We start from the raw sequence: 20,496 nt of genomic DNA, 5'->3' as shown, positions 1-20,496 counted from the left end.
ACCCAGCTGTGACGAGGCGTCATCCTCCTACTTATTCCTCCCCAGTAAAATCCTACAACACAGATAACGCCAGATCCACGGGGGCTCGGGCCCTACTCCAACAGGAGCAGAACCTTGACAAGAGCAGTGTGACCCGTGCGCCTCCCTATGCAAAGCGCCATTACGCCGCCCATCGCTTCCACGGGTATACCGTTTCGAGATAAGGCTGAATCCAAGCGGCGTAAAAACAGGCCGATAAAAAAACAAAGAGTAAATATATCTTCTCTAGATATAGTCCCCAAGTAGCCCCTTTGACTATGAAGAGGCGACAATGCCTCAGCGTCTTGGCCAAGGGGACTGCTTGCTTCCCAGGGTATAAGGTAATTGAAAAAAAAAAAAGCAGAACATTGGATAGCAGAAAACAATTTCGCAAGCGTCGTCGACATCGTATCGCGCACCAAGCGCGCGGGCATCAACCTGGCGGATGTGTTGCCGAGTTTCCATGACAAGATGAGGGTGATGATGGGCGAGTACCGCCGCAACTATCGAGAGAGCCGACCGTTTTTTTTGAGATTTTTAAAACTTTTTTCCCGTCTTTCTGGTTGATATAAAGCACACGCCGAATATTTTTCTTCTGTTCTTTTCTTTTCTCTTTTTTTTTGAGTCATTGTCTTTTTGATGATGAAAGGAAATGTTGTGTGAGTAGGTAGACAAGTGACAGGCAAGGAAATTTGAAGGATTGGTCACCGAAGCCGTCGGCGGCGGTTTGGTGGGCGGCTCTCTCAAAAGGCGATGGGATATCTCATCATAGCATCGTCACCCTCCACAAGTCTTCTCATGCAAGGCGCCCGCTGGCTCGCCTCTCCGAGTTTTTCCCCTTCATGTCGACGGAGCTCCGGGGCGTAAGATCTAGCAATTTGGCGCTGCCAGCACTAAAGTTGCGAACATGGCCGCCTCGGCCGATATTGACGCTCCTAGCGCGTCGGACATCGGCCGTCTCTTGCGCTGAAGAGGTCACAGGGGAGTCGCTCCCTTCTTCGTCGCCAGACTCAATGTTCAACAACCCCACTTGGCTCTGCATTGTGTCCCTATCGTGCCTGTGGACATGTACCATCTGTGGTCTAGCGCCAACAGCACCCCATCTGGCGCCCGAATCACCGGTGAAGTCCTCCTCATCGCTGCTTGGACGACCATCTTCTGAAAGCCGGGGAATCCCCGAGTTCCTGTGGGTCGCAAAACGGGCTAGGTAGTCATCATCGGTGATCCCGAGGTCCTCTTGAGTGCTGTTTGTGGGAGAGGCGCTGGCCTGATTCTGCTCCAGGCGGTTCGCTCGCACAATGCTGTCCCGGATCGCCGATTGCCTTGCACTCACCCTACCCGATAACCACGACCCTTCCGAGTCAATGGAGGCTAGAGACATAGACAAGGGCTCCGGGGTCATAGTGTTAGGTGTTCGGCCGTAAGATGCATTGTGATTCGGGGCAGGTATAGCGATCGGCTGAGTGCGACCTTCGTGGGCATTTTGCTCATCAGGAGCCATTGAAGGGGACTCTGTCTCGGGCGACTGAAGCCGTGAATCGGGGGGAGACATGGGGAAGTCGGGCAAGTCCTCCCGGAAACGGGACTTCATCCTCAAAGTCGCTGAGGCACTTGGCTTTCGAGAGATATAAACTCCAGAATGAGGCTCGGGACTAGAAGAGACATCTTCCCCTTGCAACCTCGCAAGCGCTAGAGCCTGGGCCTGGGCGGGCGTCTGAGCCGCGCCGGCCTGCATTTCCTCGCGGGAGGTGTTTGAGAAAGAGGGGGCACCACCGGGACCACCTGAGCTATGTCGGTTCTTTCCGCCCCGGCGTATGAATGAGGTGAGGGAGAAGCGACCTCGCTTGTCACTGTCCCAGGAACTGTGCCGTGGGGCACCTTCTTCGTCGATGACATCTGGCGCCGGCGAAATAGCCTTCTCCCTTTCGGATACTAAGGAGGATTTGGATCTCGACTTCTTAGACCGCAAAATCCCCGCCAACCGCGAGCTACGTGCCAGGGATGTTGTCGAATCCTGGGGCTTGATCTCTGCTGGCTCTTCGGCGATGGTAGATCCCTCGGCACCGGCAGGCTCCTCGCTAGGCCTGGGCCCGGTATCTGCTTGACTTTGGTGAGTGGCCTTGGTGGACTGCTCATTGTCGGTATCTTTGGCATCCTCGGCATCCGGCATCGGTTCCGACACCCCAGAGGCGCCTTCTTCCGTCGTCGTGACAACAGCAGACGCCGGGTCGATCCCAAGACCAACCAATTCGCGGCCGGCAACTCCTCGCTCAAGATTCTCCGGCGGAGGTGTTCCTGACTTCCTGGCTTCTTCTCTCTCAGCCTCATGTTTCTCAGCTTGACGGGCCAGTCTTCTTTTCGCTCTCTCCTGTTCACGCTGTCGCCTCTGCTCTCTTCTCCTATCTTCACGCTCCATGAGCTCCCGGAGATCACTGGCATCCAAGTCGTCGGCTAGATTGTCTATGCGCCTGTGTTCCTTCAAGGTCTCTTCGGCAATCGGTTCCCTCTCCGCTAGCGGTCTCTTTTGTGAGGCTGCTTGCGTGGTTGCCGAGTGCATAGGGGTCCATCTTGATCCTGGGGCATAGCGGAGGGTGGGCCTCGGGGCTAATGAGTCGAAAGCGGAAACTCTAAAGGCGCCATAGTCGGAATCAGACGAGAGACTTGAGTGAATCGATCCATGGATTGGCAGCGAAACCTCAGAGGCAGGCTGGGCCCCGAACCCTGTCGCCGTTCTGAACCTCCGGCTGTCTTTCTTCATGGGGCGGCCGGCGGTCCATGCGTCTGTTGCAGGACGCACAGGTTCGAACGTGCTCATGGCCTTGATCTCGGCTGCCCTGATACGATCCTCCTTCTTCCGCCTACTACTCTTATGCCGTGATGAGCGCCCGCCGCTCTGTTTGTGGTGGAGCGTGGGAGTCCGCTCCCAGCCCAGTTCTAGCGGGCCCTGATCATCGTCGCGTCGACGGGTGCTTGGACCTGCGCGATCCCGGGACTGGCGTCGCCGCTCGTCTCCTAGCTCATCCTGACGCCCTGGCGAGAAGCTGTACGCCCGGGCTCGCCGATGGAGCTTGAAAGGTTCGGTGCGCTGCTTCTTCAAGGAATCTGCTCTCGCGATAACGCCTTCTGTCTGGTTTCTCGGTATGGGGGCCTCGGCATCGGAGAGGGCCGCACCACTCCGGGTACGCTTGCGGCCGCTCTTGCGGCGGAATGGCCACAACGCCATCTTCCAGATCTCTCGGTAACTGGCGGTTGCTAATGTTGCGTTGTCGTCTCTCTGTGTATCTGGTAGGTGATTCCAAGACTAAGAATGGCGGACGCTGGCATCGTGACAATGATTCGGTGTAGTCGATAGTGGAGGTGACGGTCGCTTTCGCGGAAACTCGGTAGTGGAAGTAAATCGAGCCACAGGGTCAGGCTAACATTGATGCTATCTTCATTGGGATCGCAATATCAATTTTAATTTGGTGTCGATCGTGTCGACGATTGCCCGTTGCGGGGGCTGGTTTGGAATGGAGGCTAGGGGGGCCGACGTGTCGAGACGAGGTTAAAGTTGAAGCGCCCGGGTGATGACGAGCACTTGTGGCGCAGAGTGGCGTTGCGAAGAGGCGCAAGTTTTCTCGTTCGTGTCGGCGCCTCGTCAGGTCGCGATAGCCGGCCAATTTGTTCTTAAAGGAGTGGACGAGGACAACGAGGGCCTTGGTGAGTTCTGCAGATGCTGTGTCTGTTCGAGTGATGTAGGTGCAAGATTAGGAGATGGTTGGGCGTCAGACAAGCCTGGTTGTGGGAGGTGCACGAGAGGGGCGCTTCCCTTCCAGCGGTGGCACTGAGCGGGACGGCGAGGGAGCGCCGTTAAGAATGGCAGCCATCTCCATTTCGCCCAGTCCGAGTGTCCACCATGATGGAAGCAAAGCCCAGCCAGTGGCCGGAAAGCCCAGCAGGTGTGCCCACTGGCCAGTCAAACATACCCCCGGTCCAGCCACCTGTAGCGCCACCACTAGTGGTCCAGGCCCGCTTGGGGGCCTGGCAGGTACAGGACGACAGTGCGGGACTTTGCATCCGGGTAACGCTGTGACGCCAACCCACTCAGTTGATGCCCAGCCTCCAAATGGCGCTACTTCAACGCCTAGTAGCTCCTAGAGTTGCGGAACGCAGCGGTACGAAAAACGGTAGAGCAGGGGTGCCGGTGCCGTCGATGGTCCCTGTTTGCCCTCGCGCTCTGGGTCTCTGTCAAGTCTGTCCCGGGCAGCGCTGCGAAACTGGTTGGCGGGGAGGGCCATGACACAATCGTTGTTGCATGCTTTTTTTTTTGTAAAAGCCACCAAAAGAAGGACACCATGGGATTAAATCGTAGAGTGCGTTGAAAAGTACCGTACAGCTTCTTTCTTTTTTTCTATGAAAAAAAAAGGGAGGCACATTCCCAAATGTGAAGTAGCAGTGATAGCCACTTTCCAAACTACCGTCCAGCAGCCTACCCCCAGCACTTTGGTTTTAAAGCGGACAGAACTGCATATTGCACCACCATGTCCAATGAACGTCGCCTCGGAACTTGCGAAAGATGCAAACTACCAAAAAGAAAAGCCGATGACAAGAAAAACAAAAAATAAAGCGCGCCTCGGGAGGGACTCGAACCCCCAACTTTCAGGTTAAAAGCCTGACACGCTAACCAATTGCGTCACCGAGGCTATCGATCATTTTCTGCGTCTAATGGTCGTTATAAAGCATTCATAATCTCGACAATGTAGATGTCGACCACCCTGCGAGAATCCTCCTACTCCGTACGTTGATTCCTGCCACACCTCCAACACTGTATATCAGATATTCCCGCGCCTAATTATAGGGCTTATTATAGTAGATGGACTACCTTCTATTTTTTTCGAAAATGCAGTGGCCGTCCGGTGTGCTGGTTCATGCTGTGGACAATGCATATGGATGGGATCCCACATGAGGTATACGGTTCCAGCAAAACCCAATAATATTAATTCAGTAACCTTGCTCAGACAATGAGAGAAACATAGCAGAAGTGAAACGAATGTTTGTGTACTTGTAAAACCTGCTTTATATACCCTGCTTTTATTATTTATGTTTGTACGTGTATGTAAATGAGAAAACGGCGATGGCCTCATGTTCGTACAACCCCAACCGTCCCCGATTCCGTTTCTAGCCCGACAATTGGCAACCGAGCCAGCACTATTACGAAGTATCAGGTAGTCATTTTTTTTCAGCTTCTTTGGTTAAGGCCACTTATGGGATTTCCCGCACAATCCGTAGCGTCTTGGGGGTTTGGAAGGATCATCCTCGCGAGTCTACGAGTAGTCACACGAGGTGACGAGGTCTTCAAACACTACGAATAATGCCTAGGTGTCACGACAACGGGCCCGCCGCCAGCTCCACAGTCATCCTTCTCTACCCTCCCTCATGACCGTCCAACATCCTACCCGGGCCGAGGGTTGTTTATAGTGCGACTCTACTTGCTTTTTGGGCCTCAACAAGCAGCCTAGGCTGCAATAGTATTATCAGTATCCGCTGCATGGCTTGCATGGCTCGCATGGCTGGCTCGGAGATCGCGATTCAGGCGCGTGGTCCCGGCCGTCCCGCAGTCTTTGTCTCCGCCTTTTTATTACTGGAGTCAAGAGCGCTGGCAACAGCCAACTTATCCGCCGGTACTCGAGCTTTTTGTGCCTGCATGACAATAATACAAAATACCTGACAGTCCGCATGCACCGCTTCGTATTCATCCCTCAGGAACCATTGATGAAGGATCCGCTTCAGGTCTTCGTATTCGCCAGAGGACGTTCCCCCTGGCGCATCTCGCCGCCCCGTACTCCGTATTATGTATTACATGATAGCAGTGTACACTTGAATAATGAACTGCATTTCCCGCAGTCTCAGATCTCGGGAACATCGGTTTGCGTGGTTTGGCCAGGTACTACCCTGTACCAGGGGCATGAGGAAATGGATGTCTCAGAAGCCCACGATCTACCTCAATGTCCCAGGCTACCGAGAGTCAATCGCCAGAATGTTCTAAAATTCTGAATCAGTGTATTTCATTTTGGTGATGAACCGTTTTGAACGCAACCTCAACCGCAACCCTCGTGCATCCCTGCAGCTTGTTCTATGTACTACGTATGTAAGTTTGTCCGCTGTGATCGAACTAAACGGGCGTTCACAACATGGTTCCACGCTGATACGTAAAACAAAGGGCAAGGACGGGACGGCAAAGCGCCAAGATTTAATATAAGGTACGAGCAGTAATATAATTGAGTGAGTACGATGTTGGGATTACTGGCACAGCCAAGCCGTACTCGTACCACAAAATCTCATCTACAGTTGGAGCGAGCGCTGCCGTCCCTCGTTGCCCTCTTCCGTCTGGGGGACGTGACTGCTGTCCAACGCAATGTGGGATCCCCACTGTGGCCTTCTCCGTAATACTAATCCGTACACACGCTTTATTGCTTTGTTTGCTGCTCTAATACTATCACCATCTTCGCTTCCAGGCCGGTGTGACCCGTCCCCGTACTCGTAGTCGTGCGAGGATTCATCTCTAGGATTTGAAAGTAGCCATGGTGGGACAATGGCAACAAGGTTTTTGGAGCCAGAGTCGCAGGACGATTCAGGAGCTTCCTCCACTCTGCCGCCAGGACATGATTGGCGCACCCCTGGACGTCTGGCGACTCTCCAATTGAGACATTGGCCGTTGGAATTTGGAAATCCGAACACCCTGGGTCAAGGCTCCAGAGACGACTAAGTCGTACTCTCTAGCCAGATGTCTGTGAATTGTGATTGCTCTGATGGGAGTAGGTCGTAAAACTTCGAGTGTCACAGTCAACAGCTTTCACACCACATGGCCCCGCGCTGCACTCAGCCGCAATCTTGTCGCGCAGCCAATCGAGATCCGTTGGTTAGCGGGAGCGCACGGATTGGGAAGAATGAGCGTTTCTCAGCCATGCTCGTCCACGCGACGAGGAGCCGAAGAAGCAAATCCCATCCCAGCGCGTTTCACCGTTTCCTTCTTCGTGGCCTCATGCCACCATAAGCACTTCCGTCAGTCTAGAGTCTTCCGAGCGTGACCAGGCTAGATAAAACCTGCTCCGAACACAATATACCGAGAGACGGGGCGATACCTACAACATCGTACACCTTATCGATAATCGCGTGAAAAGCGCGTGAAGATGGGAGCTAAGTGGGTGCGCGTCACTCGTCCCTGAAGCACGCGCAAGCATCCCCACTGCCGTTCCAATTTGCTGGGAAACAGGATGTCAGAACCCATTAAATCATGGAAGGGGCTGCTTTACTGGCCGAGACCAGGGCTCCAATATTCCACATTACCCTTGGCCGTCTCCGAGGATCGACACAGAACCCTCATGCGTTGAGTGGCCGCGTACTGATCCTACGACGTTCTTAAGCCACTAGTTATTCTGTCCCCTTCGCTCTGTGCCTCCCTAGATCATGCAATGCATAGAACTATGTAAGTCAACAGATGAGCTTGCGCAGTGTATAATATTAGAAAAGTGACCAGAGCGAAGACTTTGCTATATTACGTATCCATCAGCTGGACTATTGATGTTGGTACAAAACACTTGCAACACGTTCGATTCTTTTCATAGATCGAGAGTTTCCTTCTTCACCCCAGAGAGGGCGACTACACTCTCAAGCGCCGCTTCCCAGTCATTAGCTCCACTCTCCTCCTCGGCTTCCAAAATCTTTTCTCGGCCTTGGAGAAGCTGCAGGGCGACATCTCGCCACTGGACCTCAGTCTTGTTTGTTTTCAAGTTGGGTGCCAGAGTAAGATCAAGCTTGGTCGTCCCCAGCCGACCACCTCTCTTTCGAAACTGACCGTCCACGAGCACCGCATCGACATCAGCAACCGATGAATGAAGGATGATGGCACCGATGGGGTCTTCCTCGGCTGCACAGATCATCCCTGGGCTAAGCGTGTCAAACACGACAAGATCGGCGGCCTTGCCCTCCTCTAGAGAGCCAAGCCGCTCGGCCATCTTGATGGCTCTGGCACCTCTGATGGTCCCCAGCTGGAATGCTTCCTGGGTGGACACGGGAATTTTCCCCGGTAGCTTGCCTGCCTGGAGCGTCTCTCCGTTGCGCCGACCGCGCTCCGCTTGCAGGCCGACGCGCATCTGGGCGACAAGGCTGCCAGTATTGTTGCTGTGGCAGTCCACACCCAATGAGCTGATGGACTTTATATTGTCCTGGAAACAGACGGGCCAGCCCTGGCCCATCTGGAGCTCCGTGTCTGGCGTGGAGGAAATGGCCCCGTTGGCCTTTTGGAGCTTCTCTACATCTGTCGGGCTCAGCCCGTTGGTGTGGGACAAGAGGATATCGGACTCAAGGAGACCATAAGTGTCGAGTAAGTCAACCGTCGAGCCGGGGAAGAAGGTGGGGAGGTAGTGGGACGTAATAGTCTTGACACCGAGTCCCCGGACTTTGTTAAAAATGTCGATGACCATCTCCTTGGGAAGGTAGAACATGTCGAAGCCGAACCCCATTGTAACTCTGCCGTCACCAAGGGGACCGGATTTGCAGAGGAGTTCAAGCTGCTCCCACAGCCAGTCCGGGAACAGAGACTGCTCCATTTCGAGCTTGGGCTTCCAAGCCTTGATCCTACCGACGGGAGTATAGCAGTAGATGGATCGAATGCCGGACGAGACGGCTGCTGCGAGCGCCGCGGTATCTGGTAGTGAATGTAAGCACCACAAGAATGAGACCTCATTTTTGGGGGTGTCTTTTTTCACTGGGTACATGTACTTACTATGCTCTGGAGAATGTGATATATGAGCGTGATCTACAACCGTCGTGGTTCCGGCCTCCAGCATCTCGAGACATCCTCCAAGCTCACCCCAGAAGACGTCCTCAGGAGTGTAGTTGGCACCCGCCATGTTTCCTTGTAGGCTGTTAGTTAAAATTCCGTGGAGTTGAGCAGGTTGACCGCCGTGCCTGGAGCCATGTACTGCAGCAAAGTCTGGTCCGCATGCCTGCCCTTGAGCTGTGTCTGCCAAACATGGTGATGAGTGTCGATAAACCCTGGAGAGATGATCTTTGCGGTGCAGTCGATTATCTCAGTCGAGGGAGATGGGGGGTCAATATTGGGAGCGATGCGAGCAATCTTGTTCCCCTCGATCAGAAGTGAATGGTGCTTGAGAGGGACGACATGATCGTCACCGGGGCCCCGGGGGACGAGGATGGTAGCATTCCGTAGTAGTAGGGATTGCGGCGACATTTTTTTTTTTATAAATACAGCTCAGTGGGAATGAAATTTGACGATGTTATTAATTTATGGGTTGTTCGAAGCAGATGTCTGGGCAATTACAGCCATGTCCATGGCGTAAACTTGGGTGATACCCACATGCAGCTTTTATAATGCCGCTACGAAGTACCATCGCCGCTCTCGGAACCCCGAATCGCGAGGTGGTATTTCTGTCATCCAAGCGTCACCATCTACTCGTACCAGTACGGGTAAGCTTAATGCCTATGAGAACATGGATGGTCGCTACTATGTATCCGTAATCAAGATAATCAAAATCTCACATAGACTACGTCATGATATCATTTCGTGTCCGGACTTAAGCTTCGCCCGTGTCGCGAAAAAGCGATACCGAACTCAAGGGCTACGAGTAACTACACCTCGAAGCGCGACAGGCCGAAGCCCCATATAGAATGTAGGTAGTAGTTGAATGCCAGCGTGCTGACTTTCGCCCGGGCATTGGCATCTCGGGTTATTAGTATTGGTCACGGGCATTGAAATTACCACTTGCAAATTAACCTTAAACGTTTGACTGGACTTGGGAGCTTGTGGTTAATTCGAGTAAAGTTACCTAGTTATAGTACATATTAATAGAGGGGCATTTGCAAAAATAAAACAAAAAGACAGACACACACATGCACAGACGCACACATAGAGAGAGGGGAGAGCGCTTGGTTGGACTGCAGTAGCTTTATCTACCTCTAGGATGACGCTTCTGCTGGCATCAAGGTCTTTACACTTCGCACGAGTACTAGTACTATCCAAATCACGAGTGCGAATAGCTCTCGACCCATCAGCGCTTCCGTCGGCCCAGGCCGAGCGCTTATAGGTGCGCTGCCACGTGGGCTAAACAAAATTTCAAACTACTCGTAGCTGTTGGTTCGCATACTGCTCGGAACGGGCGTAATGTGGTTCGGTGAAATTGTGGATGCAATATGTGCATTATTCGCGCCAACCTCGACATCAACCGACTGTGATCTCAACCATCACAGTCGAAGCGTAATTGGTTTAGTGGTAAAATTCTCCGTTGCCATCCGCAACGTCGGGGAGCCCTGGGTTCGATTCCCAGATTACGCAGTGCTTTCTTTACCAGCGTAATTGGTTTAGTGGTAAAATTCTCCGTTGCCATCCGAGCAGCGTCGGGGAGCCCTGGGTTCGATTCCCAGATTACGCAAGCACTTCTCTTTTTGCTCTCTCGAGCATGAGATTCAATTCCTTTTTGCTTGGGCTGGCTAGTTCGTTGTTGAACAATAGTTCGCTCCCCTAGTGGTGCGGTGTTTTGGTGTTGAGGAGGACACGTACCCAGGCTCCTGATCCACTTATACTAGGTACTCCGTACTACTAGTACTAGTAGTAGTAGTCCGTTAGTACGAGTCGTGACAGTATAAATAAATAATAATAAAAAGTGCCCAGATTATATTAATTTCAACAATGAAATGTTAGACTGAGCTTACTTTTCAAATAGTTGGTCCAAGGTGAATGAAGTCTTGGAACATAAGGAGGAAGACTACATGAGGATAGGGCGACCAAGGGTTGGTGGTCACTCGATCACGCGCCATGATTAGGAACAAGATTTGGTGGAAGCAAGCCGCAGCTCCCTTCGAAATAAGAGAGCACGCTGAGGTGTGTTGGGCACCTTATGGTCCCGCACCTGAAGCGGGACCGACGCATCTCGATTGAGGATGCCACGAGTATACCAAGCAAAGGTATGGGCGATCTTGCGTTGAAAGTTCTGTATGGTGGTACGTTAGATCAAGTACCTAGCTGGCCCCCTCATCGGCGAGATCAACATAGCTCTGCCTCTGGGGCGGCTCCGCCTCCGGTTCTAATACCTAGTCATATGGAGGCTGGAGCCGGGGAGTCTACCTAGAAGACTATCCAGCCAGGCAATAGTAGGCTTATCTGTAGGGAATTTGGCTGTGGGTCAGGGGACTTCAACAGCATCCTGTCTTCGCCAGATGGAACGACTTCCAGATAGAATCACAGTAGTTATCGCCCTAGAGGTATCGATTGATCCTTTTCTTGTGCCTCTGTTCCTGTGTGTGAAGGCCCATCTACCGACAGATTCAACCCAACGGAGACTGAGGTATTTCAAGCTCCCCAATGACGGCGATAGTTAGAAACACAATCATCCCAACCCATAACGTGGCGTTCAATAGAAATGGTCTTAGAAGTTTCATGACTATTAGCCAAGAGGATGCCGGCCATGGCCCAGAAACTTGTAGCTGTGTCATTGGAATGCCTTCGACCGGCCCTGGTATTAGCGACAAATGGAGGCGATGCTTATCATTCTTGGCTTCGCACGAGACTGCTTTCGAGTTTGTGGTTGCCTCTGTTAGGATCCCACCGCATCGAAAAGTCGTGAGCTGTTCTCCTTGAGTTCCAGTTTAGTCAAATATGTGGCGGTAACCCAGTGCTGACCTCCGTCGTGTGCTTGCGGTTTTCGACCCAACATGACCAAGAGCAAGTCTGAGCTGGTGGGAGCTCTGTACAGAAGGACAACACGAAAACCGGGATATGTCTTAAGCACGATGTCCATGTGCGGGTCATCAGGGTAGAAGCAAAAGAAGCAAAGCAGTCCCCGAGAGCCAGCCATCAAGACTCCATGGAGCTTGTACTGACCGAAGACAGTCAAGGGCTTGAGACATTTTGCTCTGACGTAGAATGCGTGCTCGTATCGACCCTTCGTAGCCTGAACGTCTTCAAACTTTGAGTGTTCAAGGTCCCCTAGTTCAAGACGAATCTTGTATGAGGACGTCCAAGGCTGATCATAGTGATGTCCACGAACTTGAGCTGTATGGCTTCTAAGAGGCTCAACACTGGCCAACTCGTCGGGACGAACGCGCGCATAGCGGCCCTCGTCTTGACGTCTAAGATAAATACCAGCTGTTCGGACCGGATTGCCGCCAAAGCAGCAATTGAGGAGTAGAATGATAGTATCAAGATGTTCATAGTTTGGTCTCAAATCCTGAATCTGGCCCGTGATTCTGATGCCTCTGTTACTGATAGTCATGGGTTCTCGAGATGCTCTAGAGTCCCAAAGCCGTATTAGGTGGTCTTTTGCTCGATGCGAGCCCTGGTGTTTCGGGACAGAGCGCTCCAACCCATCGAAGAAGTTCCGAAACTCCTTGGGGGAAGAAGCAAATAGTCCTCGGACTTGTGCCTCATCGTTGTCCGAAGGAGCTGCTCGCCATGCAAAGAGAGTCTGGTCGTCCGACTGCCGAAGGATCTTTTCTTAGAGCCGTAAGAATGCCTTGGACCCTTCCCCGTAGAGGAGCGGAATATTCACACCTAAGATACCTAGGAGAGAGTAGGCGACGTCCTCCGTGCGGCTGGTTTGTCTATAAGCCGCCCAGCTCATTCTCCCAGCTATGCTGACTTGCTCCAGAGGGCCACCCTGGAGAACAAAGGTGTCAATTCCTGTTAGAGACCGCAGCTCGGAGATCATGTTTTGCTTCTCCCCGATGAAATTCCATTCTCTATCGTAAAACTCCACATGACGCGGCGCGATCAGCTTTTGGAGGGTCCACCCTCTAGTGAACCACCGGCTATGGGTCAAACCAATGCCCGTTGTTGTCGGTATGCTGGTCGCTTTGGACTCGGCACGCTGCCTCGTCGATACATCTTCCAAGAAGGTATAGCAAACAGCTGCATTCCGATATCACTTGAACATAGAGTTGATTGCCTCTCCTAGCTCTGTGCTGCTAGTCTTATCAATACAGCATGTGTCAACCCAGGCATAGTGGAGGCCTTGGCTACGTGCCTGGCGGCATGCGGCAACGATTTTGGCGACACCACTACTATCTACTCGGTGGCTGTTTTGGTACTCCTGCAAGGTTGTTTCGCGGCTGCTCCAGGTGTGGGAAAGGATCGCGTATGGAGGAATTTTGCCGCCGAATTCTCGCAATTTGAGGGTTTTGGTGTCGATCAGCCTCATTTTCTGCTCGCCACAAGTGTTCGATGCTCTCTATAACAAACACAGCAGGGTTAGCTAGCGAAAGCAGCCGATGATATGGTCGTTCCATAGAGAGACACTGAAGCTTGGGGAGTCATGCAGGCCCACCGAGTATGCGCACTCGAGGGCGGCACGACCAAGTAGGAGTTTGGGTTTGCCGATCTCCCTTCAGGAAGACCTACTGAATAATCATATTATTCCAGTCCCAAGGACCCATTGACTTCTTTAGTAAGAAAAAAAAAATACAAAAAGAGGGTTAAAGACCTTTGTCCGCCGGTGTGTGCGAATTGGCAGCCTTCAGATACATAGGATCGCGACTCAGCTAATGGATAAGTCCCCCGGGGATTGACGAGGGAGGGGATAAGCTCGGAGACTGAGGGTCCTTGACCCTCTATGTGTGTGTCTCGACCATAGCGCCGTCATATAAACTACGATACGCGACGTGGGCCAGCTAATAAGAGATAGTATACACGGAGTTGGAGGGAAAGTGGTCTACACTTAGTTTTGCAAGGGTTCCAGGTTGTTCTACGTACGTACGTACGTAGGTACTATGTAGGTACTGGTAGTACTCGTACTCGTGCATGGTCACGTGGTTCGATGTTGGGTCCCTGCAGCAACGCGCTTTCTTGTTTACACGGCTGCGCACACCCATGCCAACATTGATGCCCCTCGACACCCTGCCCTCAAAGTGTACACCCCGCCCCCGAAATCGTCGACAAGCCGACGAAGATTGTTCAAGATGGCATATAATCCACGGATGAGCATTATCCCCAGCTCGCAGCAGGGCGGGCAGTCCCGATCTCGAAAGAAGGAGGAGGAGGCCGATGCTTTCATGCGACTCCCCGACCGCGAGATTGTCGGCTGCATTACAGACATTGGTATCAACTTTACCGTCGCCGACCTCCAGAAACCCAATCCCGCCCACGTCCAGCAGATCTTCGAGTGGTTTGCTGAGCTGCTGCTCAATGCGACACGCGAGACAGTCGAGCCACCGATGCGCGCCGCCGCCGAGGATGTGTGCGGAGAGTTCGCCGACGTTATCCCACCCGACACTCGCAACCTAATGGGCTTCTACATATCACTGCGGAAACTCTTGTTCGAATGCGGAATCACCGACTTCAGCTTCAACGACCTCTACAAGCCGTCATATGAGCGCCTGGTCAAGATCTTCAGTTACCTCATCAACTTTGTGCGGTTCCGTGAGTCGCAGACGAGCGTCATCGACGAGCACTATAACAAGGCCGAGGGTGCCAAAACCCGCATAGAAACGCTGTACAACGACAACCAGGAACACGAGGCGCGCTTGGAGGACCTCCAGCACAACCGCAAGACGATGGAGGCAAAGGTGCAGGAAAAGACTGCGCGCAATGAGGAGCTGAAGACGCAACTTCTGGAGCTGCGGAGGTATCAGGAAAAGGTTGCGACAAGGCTCGAGGATGCAAAGCAGAGGAAGGGCGACCTCACCTTGGCCCTGGAGCAGAGGACGCAGGAGAAGATTACGCTAAAGCAGGAGAGCAACAAACTACGGCCGTACATGCTGCAGAGCCCCTCGGCGCTCCAGGACAACCTGACAGAGCTGCGGGAGATTCTCAACAACGACAAGTCTCACATCGAGTCACTGGACCGCAGGGCACGTGCGCTGCAAACATCGACAGATTCCTTCGCCGTCGTATCCACGGACGTTGCGTCCTGCATCAAGATCCTGGATGAGGTTGCCGCGGAACTATCAAAGGAAGAAGAAGAGATGGCCAAGAACGCTAGGCAAAGGGACGCCCTATCGGAGCGTGGTAACAACGCGCGCGAAGTTGAGAGGGCTGAAAGTATGCTCAAGCGGCAGCTGTCGAAGTGGACGGAGCGCACCGAGAGGTTGCGCGAGCAGAGCAGCCTAAAGTCGCAGGAAGCCAAGGAGAAGATGCACGAGCTACGGGCGCTACATAAGACGCTCACCGAGGAGCATACAGACAAGTCTAAGGAGATGGAGGTGCGCAGGGTCAGGATTGAGCAGACAGAAAAGAAGGTGAGCCACCTATATTTTCTCCACGTTACTTTGCATAGACTAACGGTTTCTAGATGCGCGATCTGAAGGAGAACATCGAAAACGAGGTTCACAGCGCATACGAGGAATACCAGAAGATGGAAGCGCACATCAAGCTATACATCACCGAGATGGAGCAGAACATATCATGAGCGACTTCAGCCTGGAGTTTGTAGATGATGATGAGGCATGACGGAAAGATACCACGGGTTTGGCGTTGGGGCGGTTGGTTAGGATATCATGATGACATACAATTTGGGCACAGAATAAATGGCATGAAACCTTCTTGAAGATTTTTATTTTTATCTTTTTTTTATGTTGGAGGGGTGATCCCGAGATTCATGACGGCCCCTCCGGTTTTGCTTCAAACCATCGACTGAGAACTCTCCTGATCTCGACGGTCCGCCCGTTCCATGCTCCGGACTCTTTCATGAATGCTCCGCTCAAAACAGGTACGTTCTCCTCTAGAAACTCATCCAGCCCTTCAAAGCCCTGCCCACCCCCTCGTGGCTCAGTGACGGTCGCCCTCAACGAGTTCCTCGCGGCGGCCTCGACCAAAGCTGCTGCCGAGTTTGCAATGCCCTGTGCGGACCACTCGCTCGTCACGCGATGCACCTCGAGAAATCCATAGACTAAGAGGAGCGGGTCTCCGGCGCCACTGGGTTTGAAATTGGGCGGAGCGCGAATCTTGGAGTCCTCCTGGGAGAATGTAGCCAGGTACGCACGGAGGTGGGTGACGGTGGGGGTGAAGACGAGGCGGATGTGCCGAGAGATGGCGGTTTGGAGGAGGGTCTTATGGAGAAGACGGTCCTGCTGGGGCTCGTCTTGTGACTTGACTTCGAGGGTGAGGGCGTCAAGAAAGGGCTGCTTGGACGAGGCGACGACGATGGTTGTCGGGTACCGGTGGTGGGCGAGGATATCGAGGAACAGCTCCGAGGGCGTTACAGGGGGGAGAATGATGGGAGATGTCATCCTAGGGGAGGGCTTTCCGATGCCCCCATCATAAGCTATCTCGCATCATCTCATAGCGAGGAGTTCAACAGACAAACGTACTGGTAGCTGTAGTGTGGTGAGCTTGGAGGTTCGAAGTGCATGTTGAGAGAGACACACCCCCACCACACCACACCAGCTGCAGACCCCCAAGATCTGCTGGCACGAGACGGCACGTCATTCCCTCGTCCCTCCAACCCACCTCCAACCCAACTCCAACCTCCTCTCCCCACGAGCCCAGCAGCTTCGCCTCACGGCTGCAGGAGCTCCAAGATGGAGTCCATCGCCAAGATTTCGAGTCTCATGGAGACGGGTAAGCCCTTTAATCCCACACGACCGCCACCACCGCGGCCCTCGGGCCTCCTGCTAACCGCCACCGCCTAGCGAGGGAGCTCACGCTCGACGCCGCCCAGGCGACGCGCAGCATGCGCACAACCTCCCGCCCGATGGACCGTAATCAGATGAGGAAGCTCCTGGACAGCAGGAACGACAGGGAGGTCCTCGAGGGCCTACGCCGCGTGCTCTCGGTATGTTTCGTGTTTCTCGCCTCTATCCTCCTGTCGTATCGACAGTCTACTGACGCCCTGCCGCGCAGATGATGTGCAAGAACCAAAAGACCATCCCCTTCTTCTCCAACGTCGTTAAGAATGTTGCATCGCCGAACCTCGAGATCAAGAAGCTCGTCTACATCTACCTCATCCACCACGCCGAGCAGGAGCCCGACCTCGCCCTCCTCTCCATCAACACGATACAAAAGTCACTCTCCGACTCGAACCCCCAAGTACGGGCCCTCGCCCTCAAGACCATGTCAGGGATCCGCGTTCCCGTCATCAGCCAGATCGTGTCCCTGGCGATCAAGAAGGGAACCGTCGATCTCAGTCCCTATGTGCGCAAGGCGGCGGCCCTGTCCATCCCCAAGTGCTACCGTCTCGACCCCAGCCAGTCGCCGCAGCTGATCGATTATCTGTCGACGCTTCTGGGGGATAAGCAATACTACGTAGCGGGTGCGGCGGTCTCGGCATTCATGGAGATTTGCCCCACGAGGATCGACCTCATCCACAAGCATTACCGGAGCTTGGTCAGAAAGATTGTCGACATGGACGAGTGGAGTCAGTTAGCAGTGCTACGGCTGATGACTTACTACGCCCGGAGATGCTTCCCTCGGCGGGTGAAATCTCCACAATCCTCAGAGGTGTCTAGGAAGGACACAAGCGTGGACGACTTCTATGACGAACCCACAGGGCAGGGTCAAAAATCAATATCAGTGGACTCTGACCTGGCTCTGTTTCTGAATAGCATTAGGCCACTTCTCCAAAGCCGAAACTCGGCCGTTGTCATAGCCGTGACAAGGTGCTATGTCGATGTGGGTACCCGAGAGTACGTCAAGCAGGCCATCGGCCCCCTCGTTGCTCTTCTGCGGAGTGCACAGGACATCCAGCAGATTGCCCTTTACAATATTGTTTCTGTGTGCCTCATGCGGCCAGCAGACTTTGTCAAGTATGCTAGTCACTTCCTCGTCAGGGCCACGGATACGGAGCCCGTTTGGGAGCTGAAGCTCGAGGTCTTGACCATCATCTTCCCCCACAGCCCACCGCATATCAAGAGTCTCGTCCTGAAAGAGCTGGAACACTTCTCTCAGGGCACCGACAAGGCGCTCGTACGAGAGGCAGTCCGTGCAATCGGGCGGTGCGCACAGTCTGATGCGACGACGGCACCGAGGTGTCTAAAGCTACTGCTGGGGCAGATTACTAGTTTGGATGGTACCTTGGCCGCAGAGTCATTGACGGTCATCCGGCACCTGATCCAGCAGGACGCGCAGGGACATGTGGGCACTGTGGTTCGTCTGGCAAGGAACCTCGACTCGGCGACTGATCCTCAGGCTAGAGCGACTATCATCTGGCTTGTGGGCGAGTTTTCGGGGCTGAACGGAGAAGATAACATTGCCCCTGATGTCCTCCGAATTCTTCTCAAAGATTTTGCGAGCGAGTCCGAGGCTGCCAAGAGGCAGATCCTACTCCTTGCTGCGAAAGTCTACCTCCATCACCTGAACCGGAAGAGCGAGGCTGAGAAAGAGAAGGAGTTCGAAGAGGATGCCCCCCAGGAGCCCGACGCCGATCCCATTGCCCGGCTTTGGGACTATGTGCTGCTTCTAGTGCGCTATGATACATCGTATGACCTACGAGACAGGGCGAGAATGTACCGTGCGCTCCTGGCCGTGCCTCAGCTAGCGACCCTCATGCTTCTAGCTCCAAAGCCCGCCCCGCAAGCTCCGAGCCCGTCCGAATCTAGGAAAGGGTTTCTTTTGGGCTCGTCAACGCTTGTACTGGCTGGAGGCGGCGGCCTACATGGCATCCAGGGGTACCAGTCGCTTCCCGACTGGGTAGAGCCGGGGCAGGAACCAGACCCCCGCCTACGTGACTCGGAACCGACCCCGACGTCCCGGTACGACATGGAGAAGAGCTTTGTGCCCGCCGGCGAGAAGTTGGACGATGCGGCGAGGAGCGCGCCCAGCAAGACGAACGGGCTCGGCGAGGGCGTCGGGAAAAAGACGCTGGACGACTGGTTGGCGGAAGAGGAGGAGGAGAGTGAAGAATCGGAAGAGGAATCCGAAGAAGAGAGCGAGGAGTCTGAGGAGGAGAGTGAAGAGGAGGAGGATGACGAGGACGAGGAGAGCGATGATGACGGCGAGGGCGACAGACTGGTCAAGTCGTAAATGACGCTTATAGACATGCGAGCGACCATATCACCTAATGACGAACTTATTCAAAGAGTAACCAAAGGTATCATTTTAACATTCGGACTCATTAACCTGAGCCAATCTTCTATAGGTAAATCAAAGAGTCTAAATCAAACCAAACCACAACGCCGCTCTCCACATACACATGTTCGGTCCGAGTTACCGTATCTCAACGGAGCAGCAGCCCATTCACACTTCTTTACTTCTTCTCAGACTTACCCTCCACCACGGCCTTGGAGCCGTCGTGGGCCGACTCGCCTGTGGTGTCGCCAGCGCTCTCCTGGTCGGCGTCACCGCCCTTGCGGTACCCGTTGCTCATCTGGGGGAACAGCAGGCCCGGGTGGAAGATGGTGAGGAGGTAGGTGGCGACGAGCACGAGGGTCGGGTCGAGGACGAGGAAGCTGATCTCGTCCTGCATGATGTGGTTGCCCCAGCCGCCAGCCATCTCGGCGATACTAATCCCCGTTAGCCATGGGCACCTACGGTGGCGATTACTCTGTGTGAGGGAAAGGCATGGGCTGCTTACCGGTAGATGCAGCGGATCAGGACGGCCGCGTAGGCACCCGTGACGGCATACGAAAAGTTGCGAAACTTGGAGTCGTTCCACACGGCGAGGGCGTCCGGTTCGGCGCCACCGCTGGCCATGTACTTGCGGACGCGGAAGTAGTAGTCGAGCGCGAGGCTGCCAAAGACGGCGAGGACGACGACCTGGAGGACGATGCCGGCGATGATGGCATTATTTCCGGCGTTGAGGAGGGTCTGGTTCTCGCCGCCGGCAGCGGCAGCGAGGCCGCCCCCAATGGCCTGGACGATGAGGCAGGACAGGTCGGCGGGCAGAAAGATTCGCGGGTACCAGACGGGCGGGATGCGCGAGAGGGACGGGTTGAGGGTCAGGGCGACGTGCTTGAGGGTGAGGTAGATGGAGATGCAGACGAAGGTCGGTCCGAGGATGATGGTGCAGATCTGCATCTGGAAGGCGTCCTTGTCCCAGGGTTTCTCGTTGAGGATGGTGCGGCCGATGTATCCTAGTCGCTGGTCAGTCCCTTTTCTCTGGTAGTCTCCCCCAAATACTGTCTTAGTATCTCCATCACCCTGAAGAACACCTACCCACTGTCTCGAGGAGCAGCCCCGCGGTGATGGCAGCGCCAAAGGTCCAGGTGCGCTTCCAGACGCCCAGGATGCCAGCGGCAATCATGCAGAGGCCAAAGGCGACGGCGAAGAAGATGCCCGAGCCCTTGTTCGGGTAGTATCCCAGAACAGTGGCCTCGATGGGGCAGAGGAGCGAGACTTCCGTGCAGGAATTGAAGCTCTTGCGCAAGCCCCCTTTGTGGTCGGCCATGGTGACGGGTGGCGTCAAAGGAACGACAAGAATTGAAAAGAGGCCAAAGTTAAGGAAAAGATCGAGGATCCGTCGATCTGGTTTTGGATGAGAATACGCAGGGAAACAAAAAAAATGCAGCCGTGAGTGATAAGGGTGGGCAGTCGCGTAAGATATACCCATTACT

At 54.0% G+C, this 20,496-nt stretch overlaps 6 protein-coding genes and 3 non-coding genes across 9 annotated transcripts; 4 read left to right on the top strand and 5 right to left on the bottom strand.

Annotated features, from left to right (window-relative positions):
• Positions 1 to 814: 814 nt before the first annotated feature.
• Positions 815 to 3,241, bottom strand: ACO1O0_003149 (uncharacterized protein; the record flags this gene model as incomplete). Its single annotated transcript, XM_083192604.1, has 1 exon — positions 815 to 3,241. One exon carries the CDS (start codon positions 3,239 to 3,241, stop codon positions 815 to 817), a length of 2,427 nt encoding a protein of 808 aa, XP_083051661.1.
• A 1,385-nt stretch (positions 3,242 to 4,626) lies between these two features.
• Positions 4,627 to 4,700, bottom strand: ACO1O0_003148. Its single transcript has one exon. It is a non-coding gene; the product is annotated as a tRNA-Lys (tRNA).
• Positions 4,701 to 7,616: 2,916 nt separating this feature from the next.
• ACO1O0_003147 (uncharacterized protein) lies at positions 7,617 to 8,909 on the bottom strand (the record flags this gene model as incomplete). The annotated part of the gene is made up of 2 exons (XM_083192603.1): positions 7,617 to 8,704; positions 8,783 to 8,909. 2 exons carry the CDS (start codon positions 8,907 to 8,909, stop codon positions 7,617 to 7,619), a joined length of 1,215 nt encoding a protein of 404 aa, XP_083051660.1.
• Positions 8,910 to 10,271: 1,362 nt separating this feature from the next.
• Positions 10,272 to 10,351, top strand: ACO1O0_003146. Its single transcript has one exon. It is a non-coding gene; the product is annotated as a tRNA-Gly (tRNA).
• Positions 10,352 to 10,366: 15 nt separating this feature from the next.
• ACO1O0_003145 lies at positions 10,367 to 10,448 on the top strand. The gene has a single exon. It is a non-coding gene; the product is annotated as a tRNA-Gly (tRNA).
• Positions 10,449 to 13,968: 3,520 nt separating this feature from the next.
• Positions 13,969 to 15,416, top strand: NUF2 (Nuf2 family-domain-containing protein; the record flags this gene model as incomplete). The annotated part of the gene is made up of 2 exons (XM_083192602.1): positions 13,969 to 15,246; positions 15,300 to 15,416. The coding sequence occupies 2 exons, from the start codon at positions 13,969 to 13,971 to the stop codon at positions 15,414 to 15,416; spliced, it is 1,395 nt and encodes a 464-aa protein (XP_083051659.1).
• A 187-nt stretch (positions 15,417 to 15,603) lies between these two features.
• ACO1O0_003143 (uncharacterized protein) lies at positions 15,604 to 16,236 on the bottom strand (the record flags this gene model as incomplete). The annotated part of the gene is made up of 1 exon (XM_083192601.1): positions 15,604 to 16,236. One exon carries the CDS (start codon positions 16,234 to 16,236, stop codon positions 15,604 to 15,606), a length of 633 nt encoding a protein of 210 aa, XP_083051658.1.
• A 291-nt stretch (positions 16,237 to 16,527) lies between these two features.
• APL6 (AP-3 complex subunit beta) lies at positions 16,528 to 18,967 on the top strand (the record flags this gene model as incomplete). The annotated part of the gene is made up of 3 exons (XM_083192600.1): positions 16,528 to 16,567; positions 16,639 to 16,781; positions 16,850 to 18,967. The coding sequence occupies 3 exons, from the start codon at positions 16,528 to 16,530 to the stop codon at positions 18,965 to 18,967; spliced, it is 2,301 nt and encodes a 766-aa protein (XP_083051657.1).
• Positions 18,968 to 19,190: 223 nt separating this feature from the next.
• On the bottom strand, positions 19,191 to 20,330 carry ACO1O0_003141 (RTA1 like protein-domain-containing protein; the record flags this gene model as incomplete). Its single annotated transcript, XM_083192599.1, has 3 exons — positions 19,191 to 19,446; positions 19,518 to 20,016; positions 20,099 to 20,330. The coding sequence occupies 3 exons, from the start codon at positions 20,328 to 20,330 to the stop codon at positions 19,191 to 19,193; spliced, it is 987 nt and encodes a 328-aa protein (XP_083051656.1).
• Between the last annotated feature and the right edge of the window lie 166 nt (positions 20,331 to 20,496).

Source organism: Amphichorda felina (assembly GCF_050947745.1).
Source record: "Amphichorda felina strain 45539 chromosome Unknown scaffold_3, whole genome shotgun sequence".
In the NCBI taxonomy this organism is placed as follows: domain Eukaryota; kingdom Fungi; phylum Ascomycota; class Sordariomycetes; order Hypocreales; family Bionectriaceae; genus Amphichorda; species Amphichorda felina.
Note: the sequence above shows the minus strand (reverse complement) of the source record. Positions and strands in the feature narration are given on the sequence as shown.